General features: G+C 35.0%; 2 protein-coding genes across 2 annotated transcripts; one reads left to right on the top strand and one right to left on the bottom strand.

Annotated features, from left to right (window-relative positions):
• Positions 434–1,939, top strand: LOC109848455. The gene is made up of 2 exons (XM_020417955.1): positions 434–1,026; positions 1,132–1,939. The coding sequence occupies exons 1-2, from the start codon at positions 546–548 to the stop codon at positions 1,215–1,217; spliced, it is 567 nt and encodes a 188-aa protein (XP_020273544.1). The 5' UTR covers positions 434–545; the 3' UTR covers positions 1,218–1,939.
• On the bottom strand, positions 2,047–7,586 carry LOC109848454 (pectin acetylesterase 12-like). The gene is made up of 12 exons (XM_020417954.1): positions 7,270–7,586; positions 6,506–6,588; positions 6,283–6,412; positions 6,102–6,175; positions 4,916–5,002; positions 4,712–4,836; positions 4,536–4,596; positions 4,270–4,323; positions 4,101–4,178; positions 3,777–3,882; positions 3,530–3,675; positions 2,047–2,464 (listed from the first exon to the last, which is right to left on the bottom strand). The coding sequence occupies exons 1-12, from the start codon at positions 7,442–7,444 to the stop codon at positions 2,348–2,350; spliced, it is 1,236 nt and encodes a 411-aa protein (XP_020273543.1). The 5' UTR covers positions 7,445–7,586; the 3' UTR covers positions 2,047–2,347.

Raw genomic sequence — 9,607 nt, 5'->3', positions numbered from 1 at the left:
AGCCATTACTCCCAGGGGGAAGGTGAGGTGTCCCTCTCCTATTGCATAATGAGTTGACCATTATTAATGATGACCAGCTCATTAATGATGGCTAGCTCATTATGCAATAGGAGGGGGATACCTTACTTGTCTTCTCTGTTGGTGCCATATTTAATGATGGTCAGCTCATTAATGATGACTAGCTCATTATGCAATAGGAGGGGATATCTCACATGTCTCCTCTGTTGGTCCCATATTTTGGATCATTGAGGAATTTTTCTTTAATTTATATCCATATACAAAGATTTCCAACAAATCCAAGGGCAAATCTGTAATCATCCATCCTATGCAAGAAAAAAAATAAAGAGGCGTGAACAACAGTTCTTATCAGACTTAGAGCCACTACACTTACCCATATACCAAGATTTCCAACAAATCCAAGGGCAAATCTGTAATCATCCATCCTATGCCACCAAAAATATAAAGAGACGTGAGCAACAGTGCTTATCACTATCAAACTCGAACTCGACTCAATCTCCAGGAAAAAAGAATAAGAAAAAAGAATCATGGCATCTGACGACGACTACGACACTGAGCTCCGGCGCATGTCTCGGCTCTCCATCGAGACTTCCGACGGCGACGAAGCAGACGCCGAGATGTCCGACGACGAAAAGTACCCATCAACCAAAAAGAACTCCGGCGACGATGGCGATGACGATGAGTGTTTTGTGCTGGAAGGCACGGAGGCGTTGGGCAGGGACGGGCCGGTGACGGATACGGGCCGGGCCCGGAGAAAGAGATGGGTTGAGAAGAAATGGAAAATGAAGAGGTCCGACTCCAATACGGAGCAGTGTAGGGTCCTTGTAAGGCCCAGAGGCCCAGATTCTGAGTCTATTTGCATGGACTTGGATGAGGTTAAGGCCTGTAGAGAATTGGGCCTTGAGCTGCCCTCTGATTGGACGGTGGAGATTCCTCGTGGATTCTCGGGGGTTGATACCAGCAGTGGTGCGGATTCTCCTATTGCTAGTTGGAGAATATCTAGCCCTGGTGAGAATCTTATTATTTTTTATTAATTTATTTTGTTTTTTTTTTAAATTTTTGAGAAAGTGTTTGATGAATGTTTTTGAATTTTTTTTATTTTTTATTTTGCAGGGGATGATCCTAGAGATGTGAAGGCAAGGCTGAAGATGTGGGCCCAGGCGGTGGCCCTCGCGTCAGCTTCGAGTCTCAGCGGATGATCGGACTGATGACCTGAGATGGAATGGTGAAAGTTCTGTAGTTACTTTTTTTCTTTTCATTTTTTTTTTTTTAATTTTGTTTGGAGTAATGGTAATCAAACTACTGGTGCATCTTTATTCTCCGATTGGTGGAAAAAGAAACGGTACACCAATCAGCTGTATAGGCCTTAACCTCATCCGAATCCACGTGGCATGCTCTTTTTTGTTACTCGGAGGGATCTTATTTCAAGCTTTTGGAAGGAGTATGTAATCTTTTTTATGTAAATAGTTTTATTGGATTAGGAGAGAGCATAGTGTTTGATCAGAGCACTGGCCTTTTTTTTCCCCCGGTTGAGAACTTTTTTGTATAGAAGAATCCTGGTAAAGATTTGCAATTGTACCTTTTATTGATTTATTAAATGTGAATTTAGGTAGTTGGAGGAATTTGAAAGGCCTACTGTTAATTGTGAAGACTGAAGAAAAAAAAAACAAGAAGCACTTACAAGTTGAAAAAAGAGATCCTGGATATCCAATGAGCCCCATTATATCTCACATCAACTTTAGTCTTCAATATGTGTCACATAATGTTGTTCTTTTTTGCCCCCTTTTCTTCTTTAATGCATGAGGAATGTTGGTCCCCGACAAAATCTATTTTCGTTAAAAAGAGTAGATTCTACTCGATCGAAATGATCTTTTGATCAATCCAGATACCCTCTCGACTCTGAAACATGAGAATCTTGAATTTTTGTGCAAAATCAGAAAACCTGCATAGCATATGGTTTGCTGAAGAATTTGGAATGTTTTCTGCCCATAGCAGCATAACATTTCATCGGATTCTTAACACAAGATGTAGAATGAATGAGGCATTCATATATTTCTTGATTTAGTCTATGAAGCCATACAAAAAAGATAGAATATGTTGCTGTTTACTTATTATCTACTGTAACAAGCTCCTCATAATTTCTATATCGTTATCCTGATCGTACCCATGAAAGAATTGTCCACTCAATAATTGCGGAGCACTGTCGGCATCCAAATATTGCGGTATGGAGAAACTTCAATTATCTCTGTTCGTTATATTGATTTTGATCTTCATATATGAATATACTACTTCAATTTACTTCACTGGAGAAGTAACCGAAGTAATGAATTTAGTTCCCGCTTTTGAATACAAGATTGCGGCAGGTCCTGTCACAAGGATATGGGCAGTCTATAGCCTTTACTTCAGCCCGATCAAAGTACCAGTCACCTATGGCCTTTGCAATTCCCTGCAAATCGACATAAAACTCAATGATGAGTTGACCAATAATCGATCATAATGAGAAATTACAAGCAGGAAGAACGAATGAGTATGTTAGTGATTCTCAGCAAACGAATGTTTTCTTTCAAGGTAACAAATATGGTATATATTGGTCTTATCAGAATAAGCACTCGTCAAGTAGTGTCATCACCATTTACATTTGGATGTTTAACGCTGCTATCAAACCTAAGCCTTCAAGGTTTTATATTGGGTTAGTTGGGGTTAGACCCGCTGTAGCTCTATTGCAGCAGATAGAGCCCCTTAGTGATTTCAGTAAGGGAGCACATCCGCAAAAATAGAACTACAGGAGGTCCATCCGCAAATGGGGATAGGACAGATGGTCTATCCCCAATTAACCCTTCTATGCAATAAGAAGCCATAGTGAATCTTATGACTAGGATTAACCACTTATCTTGAACTCTCACAATCTTCCTACATATGACCTAATCAACCTGTACTGCAACTCATTCTGCAATGATATATTCCTAGATTTGGTCTCAGCCTGAGATTTATGAAAGAACTTGTTTCTTCAGTTGCTTGTTATGGCTGTAGACAAGTTGTACTTTGGTTGCGTCATTTTTATTGGAGGAAAAAACTGATTGTAATATATGGTTCATTGCATACTAGCAATCATGAAACACCTCGATTGGAGACGACAGCAATTATTAATTTCTTGGTGGACTAGTGCTCTATTTTGATGATGACAAATTCATTCACAAAAATGTGCATGAAAATAGATTGTGGAATACATATAGACAATAGGAGGTGATTGATATTAAGCTCTGAAAACACCGAATGGAAATAATTTTATGCGTAACAAAGACGGTTGGATTTCAAGAATCTAGTACAAGATCGCATCAAATAAAGCAATATGCAAATATAGCTGCTTACCACTATGGTTTTAATAATAGACTTAACTCCACAAGAACACTTATTGAGCCCCTAAGCACGAAAGGAAGAATAGTTTTGAGGAAGAACTCTTAGTGACATAACAAGCATCAATTTAGTTGATTATGCTCGAATTTGGCCGTACCTTGTTCCCAATTTGGGGACCATTATTTGCATACCATGTGTCCTGCCTCTCCATTTGGCAATGGGCAAAGCATGAATTAATAAATAAACCATTTTGCCTGGATCTGGAGAAGCCTTTTACATCATTAAGCATCTGATTTCGAAATCCTGAAGTTAAAAAGGCAAATGTGAATGTATATAACCATACATGTTTCGAGCGGATTTTTTTTTTTGGAGAAAAGTCATCATAAAAAATGAGAGAGAATTACGTTGCAAAAACCGGATTTGATCTGCATTGCACTTTGCATAGTTAGATTTACAGTCCTTCCAATAGCCATGAGGATCAGCTTTGTTGGGAGCTAAGCTTTGCTGGAGCTGAAATGAGAGAGACATGGAACATACTTAAATGTTTTCAACCTTCTAGTAATCATCTATGGAGATAAATTTTGAGGACATAAAAGAGAAATATAGAAATATTCATACTATAATTAGAATCAGAGATTTAACTCAACCACCAAGTCCATAGTAAAATCTATAAATTGAAACTCAGGTCTCTAATACACCACTTGTACACTTTAAGGATAAAAATATACCTGCCATACATCGTATGCTGTATTCAGAATAAACATTGGGGTCTGAATATTTGGCACCACATTCTGTGGAAAGAAGCACTGCAAAAGGGTGGGAAAAAAAAGGTAAGCAGTCAGTCCTCCAAGTTCGTTTACAGTTTATCATTAATCTATTTCTGTGGAAATAGAATACCGAAGTTCCATCCATCCGAGAAGTGCATGTCCTTGGCAAGTTCTTTGCTGATCCCTTCATTTTCATGCGATTAGGAAACAGAAAAACATTCAGAATAAAGTACTATTTTCCCGAGTACGAAATAACAGCTTAAAGACCTTAAACATTTAGTTATACACAAATTCCTCCAGTCTGGGTGCAATCTGCACCTTACTACAAATGTACAAACAACTACATCTATTTACACCACACATGAATCCATAGGAACATATACGTGAAAAAGTTACCTGCAAAGTTACTACACCTTCAAAGAAAGATCGTATTGTCCTCCCACCAGCTACATCAACCCTACAGAAGTACAAGTAAAAATAATACATTCAGATTATATCATAGATGTTAACTAGATTGATTGCACAATTAGCCAAAAAAATGTGCTGAGAAAAATTAAAGGTGTGAATCATACGCATCGAGAAAGAGCCCAGCATCAGCGAGGCACTTGACTTTCGTTCTTCTTGGGAACAATGCCCTAAACTCGTCACAGTGTTGCATAGATGCTATACCTCCAGCAGAGCACCCAGCAAGAAGTGCCTGCAACATTACCAAGGCAAATAAATACGGGAACTTTGTAAACAGTAGTTTAATATGCATAGCAAAGATAGAGAAATACCTGATTAGCATGTCGCATTCCCTTCGACATTAAATCTTGCATAGCAACTTCATAGATACGTTGGCCACGGAAAAAGAGACCTACTTGCTAGAGATATGGGCAAAGTAATTCAGCAGTATGCTACAAGAAAATCTCTGGAAAAAAAGAGAACTAAACCACCCTTGGTAATAAAGGAACTTAAAAGAAAGTGGATAATGCTAGGCTAAGCAGCTAATCCAGATAACAATGTCTAATCGTGTTGAACCTAAAGAACTAAAAAATCAGAATACAAATTTTATCAGATTGTTCAAAGTTAAAAAACAAGATAATTCAACAGAACAAATTTAGATTCTCATCGGTTGTTTTATTAGCATAACAATTTTCTTAATCAGGCACCCAAAAAAAGGGGGAAAAGAAGCTGGAAATGCTTCGAGATGATGGCCATGTCCAGTGTCCACTAATAGTATGTTGCTCTTGACAGAAAAAATTTGAACGGTTGCTAGTTTGTGTATCTTGTGTGACATCATCTTTTAGGAGGATGTCTTTAAGTTATAATAGCAGTGATGATTTTTGCATGATGGTCTTAAAATCTGGTAATTAACAAATGATAAACTGATTCTCTTTTGTAATTTGTTGTTGATCCCCCACAATAATATGCGGATATTTTTTTTCTTTATCATAATAGTACCAAACGTATGCCAATGTTTTGATAAAATGCTACTTTACAAAATGCAGGATCAAATGGTCAAACAAAACTGGAACGAGGGATAGTTGCTTTATGTAAATATTCAGTTTCTGGAGAAGTGGAGGTATCCAACTTGTAGCACAATTCCATGAATGCATCAACTTGATATTATTCCCAAATGCACGAAATGCTTTCAGTACATATATATCCAATTTGCAATAGCATAAATCAATGGTGTCTAAAACAGTTTCCAAGAATGAGATTTCGGTTGCTTTATAATATATCAATGGCAGTGAGAATGTTATCTGTCATGAATCATGGCGAATATCAAATATTTTCTTTTTTCAAATATCATTAGGCAGTGAGAATGTTATCTGTCATGAATCATGGCGAATATCAAATATTTTCTTTTTTCAAATATCATTAGTGAAATGGATGAATACTATGAGTTCTACTTAATTATAATGAATTCTCAAGACATCACAGATCAAGCAATATCAGTAAATTGACAGTCATACAGACCCTATTGTAGCCTTCCCCAGTGAATGACGCACCATCACAATAGCGAACCTTGACTCTGTTCCAATTATAGAAGTCTGCAAGAATTATAAAACCAGTTACAATGAAAATAACTTCTAAAGGATTTTGTTTAGAAACTAGATGAATAATTCAAAACATAATGAAGGGTTCAGCATGAGTATACCAGGATTCTCTTCACGTTTGTCACTCATTATTCCAGTGAATGGAATCTCCTTCTCCATATAGTAGGATGAACCACGACGTGATTTCTTTCGGTAAATACATGTTCTTAGGTTATTGCACCAGCCTCCTCCCTATGACATTATAACACGAGTTTCAAAACAGAAATATGCTTTTGGACTATTCTAATAACTTATATTTCATGTTATAATGTAATGTCTACAGACCTCTAAATTAACGAGCCAATTATTTGCTCCTGACCCAAATCCATGATGAATGTGGTAACCAGGTGGGCTACCATCCATACATACTGCATCAAGAAATATTGATAAGATACAAGCAAAATTCCTAGTCCCAAATGCCTCGAAACATGAAATCAAATTAAAATTACATTGAAATCAGAACGTGAGAAGACAGTGAAAATTTGTCTAGGATATAAATGGATAGAAACAGGCTTTCTAAGGCTTAAGGCACAGTAACACATGAATACAAACGCAAATAATACAGAAACTGTCTTCTCCAAAAGGAAAAATTTCCTGGGTTACTCGTCTCTAATTGGCTGAGCAAAAAAGTTCCCAGACTAAAATAACAGTATGTCCGATCGAAATTTGAAGCACTCAATTGCAATCAAACAAAATAAAACAGTAGATTTTTGTAAGAGAAACCAAAAAAGAAGGTTAGGAGAACAATATCATCATGCCCAAAATGAGGAAGAAACAAAAGGAATTCCTCCATGTACCCAACCATACAACATTGCCTAAAAAGCAATCCCCATGAGCCCAAATAAAAATAACAAAAACATTAAAATTTACAAAATCAAACTATAGATACCAAGCCAAAAATAAAACAGCAAGCCCTCATCTAATTAAAAAACCACGATGAAAAAGCAATGCCATAACTAAACCATTACAAAATCTGAATCGCAATGATTCTAGCAATCAAAACCACATCTACAGTCATTTAAAAATTTATAAAATTGATAGAACCATACCAGCTCCTTTAGAAGTAGCATAGGGGATGAGGGTCAGACCCACAAGCAAAGGTTTGCTCCCAAACCCATTAGTCTCATAACCAGACTCAGTCACATTCCACTCTTCAAGCTCAAACCCATGAACAAATCTCCCCAGACTCAGAGAAACCAACCCAATAACCCAAAAAAACTTCATGGGTTCTCTAAAAAAATGGGTCGAGAACAAACCCAAGAGACCCAAATCTGTTATATACAACAGAAGAAAGGGAAGATTCAGGGGAATTGACCCAATGGGTATTAATAGCTGGAGGCTGAGAAATCAATGTGGGTTGGGTTTTTGTTTGTCTTGTTGCTTTTTTCCCCTCTTTTCAATGGGAGGCTTTTTTGTTGTTTTGTTTGAAAATTAAACGCTTTGGCTTACAGTTTTCAGTGTGAATAATTGCATGATTTTTTATTAGATTTTTACCTTTTTAATTTTGGCCTTGTTTCCCGCTTTGGTTGTTACTGATTTTGATTATGATTTGATTTGCGCTCCTGTTCAAAGAATCCAGCTGAAGATTTTCTCTAAAAGCTGTTTCATTATAATTTTTGTAATTAAAATATTTGATATCATTTTAAATTGTTAATTAATTAGTATTTATTTTGTACGTTACTCTTGGTATTAGTATAACAAATGATGGTATCTTGAGGTTTGTACCACAAGCGTGCCCTCTCTGCTAATCCTCTGGATTGAGATCTTGGTTCGCTAATTAGTTAATTAATTAATTAATTAACTTTCGACAAGAGTCATAGTCCAGTTTGTTACAACTCAATCTCCTTTTTATTCTGAGTTTTTGATAAGTTTTTAAAAAAGAATAATCTTAATATGAGATGGTGGAGCCCCTGATCTATAAAGGTTTTAATGAAATTTATGAGAGGCAATAGTATACACATTTATTTTTACTAGTATAATGCATGTGCTTTTTGCACTTGAACATACTATTTTTTTATTTTGAATTTTTTTTTTCTTTAAGTGCAAAATTATGATGTGACTTTTGTAATAATATAAATTCTTATAATAATAAATAAAGTTATGTATAAGGAATTGTAGGAGTATGTTTTATATTTTGGATACTTTTTATAATTTAATCATAATTTATTTAGCTATTTATAACAAATTAAATAATTATTTAATATTATAATATATAATTATAATTTTTTAACTTTAACATAGTCTAAATATAATAAAGTAAATGATATTTATAACTATTCTTATTTATAATTTTATACGTATATATATATATTAATGTATTTAACAATAGTGTTAGTAGTAGTTAGGTTATAATATTAAAATAATTATATTATTTAACTATTAAATATTGACACAATTTTACTGTATTATTTATTTAATATTTTACTTTTTAAAGAATGTTTAATAGTGTAGTATTTATTTATAATAGTATATTATTATAGTTTATAAATAGTCATTTAACCATTTAATAATATATTATTTAGTAAATTATTCATAGTCATTTTATAAAATATTTATTACACTGATTATTTTATACTATTCTATTATGATTAACAACTATTTATATACATTATAATATATTTATAAATTTTCTTATCATCATAAAGTATTTATATTAATTACATTTTAGTGAATGCCTAAATATGTGGGAAAGTGAGTTAGGTCCATAATTAATAAGATGTTTTGGATAAATAGTTGAAGTTTAATTATAATGAATATTATAATTGTAAGTTATCAAAAGAGCAATATGGAGGTACTTGGTGTGTGTGTGGATAGATAGAAAAGCGATAGGGTGAGATGGTGAGATAGTTTGCTTAAAGCGAGATAGTCATTCTACATCGTTAGATTCAAATTAATAGTTAGATTTAAGCTAATATGTTAATTAATTAAAAATACGGGCCCTCCACATTTATTTGATTTCCCTGTCATAACTTCTTTAAGATTTCCCATTTCCTCCCTTCCGCCTCCTCTCTTTCTTATTTGGGTTTGGGCCAGAGTTAAGGCTAGGGTTTGAATTTGGTTAGGGTTAGTGGGTTCAGGTTCAGGTTCGGGTTAGGGTTAGGTTCGGATTTGGGTCAGGTTAGGGCTCGGGTTAGGATTAGGGTTAGTGGGTTCAGGTTCGAGTTCAGGTTTGGGTTCAGGTTAGGCTCGAGTTAGGGTTAGGGTTAGTGAATTCAGGTTCTAGTTCGATTTAGTGTTCGAGTTAAGGTTAGGGCAAGAGAAGATTTGGCAGGAAAGTTAAATAAATGTGGGGCCACATATCTTTAATTAGTTAACCTATTAGTTTAAATCTAACCATTAATTTAAACCTAGCGATGTAGAATGGTCATCTCACGTTAGGCAAACCAT

This window comes from Asparagus officinalis, chromosome 7 (genome assembly GCF_001876935.1).
Source record: "Asparagus officinalis chromosome 7, Aspof.V1, whole genome shotgun sequence".
Taxonomy (NCBI): Eukaryota; Viridiplantae; Streptophyta; class Magnoliopsida; order Asparagales; family Asparagaceae; genus Asparagus; species Asparagus officinalis.
Note: the sequence above shows the minus strand (reverse complement) of the source record. Positions and strands in the feature narration are given on the sequence as shown.

Excerpts from the sequence above, each read along its gene's own strand:
- LOC109848455 (XM_020417955.1), top strand. The coding sequence starts at position 546 with ATGGCATCTGACGACGACTACGACACTGAGCTCCGGCGCATGTCTCGG. Across the intron at positions 1,027-1,131 it reads TTGGAGAATATCTAGCCCTG|GGGATGATCCTAGAGATGTG; the intron begins GTGAGAATCTTA and ends TTTATTTTGCAG.
- LOC109848454 (XM_020417954.1), bottom strand. The coding sequence starts at position 7,444 with ATGAAGTTTTTTTGGGTTATTGGGTTGGTTTCTCTGAGTCTGGGGAGA. Across the intron at positions 6,413-6,505 it reads ATTGGCTCGTTAATTTAGAG|GGAGGAGGCTGGTGCAATAA; the intron begins GTCTGTAGACAT and ends ATAATGTCATAG. Across the intron at positions 3,676-3,776 it reads TCAAATCCGGTTTTTGCAAC|GATTTCGAAATCAGATGCTT; the intron begins GTAATTCTCTCT and ends TTTTAACTTCAG.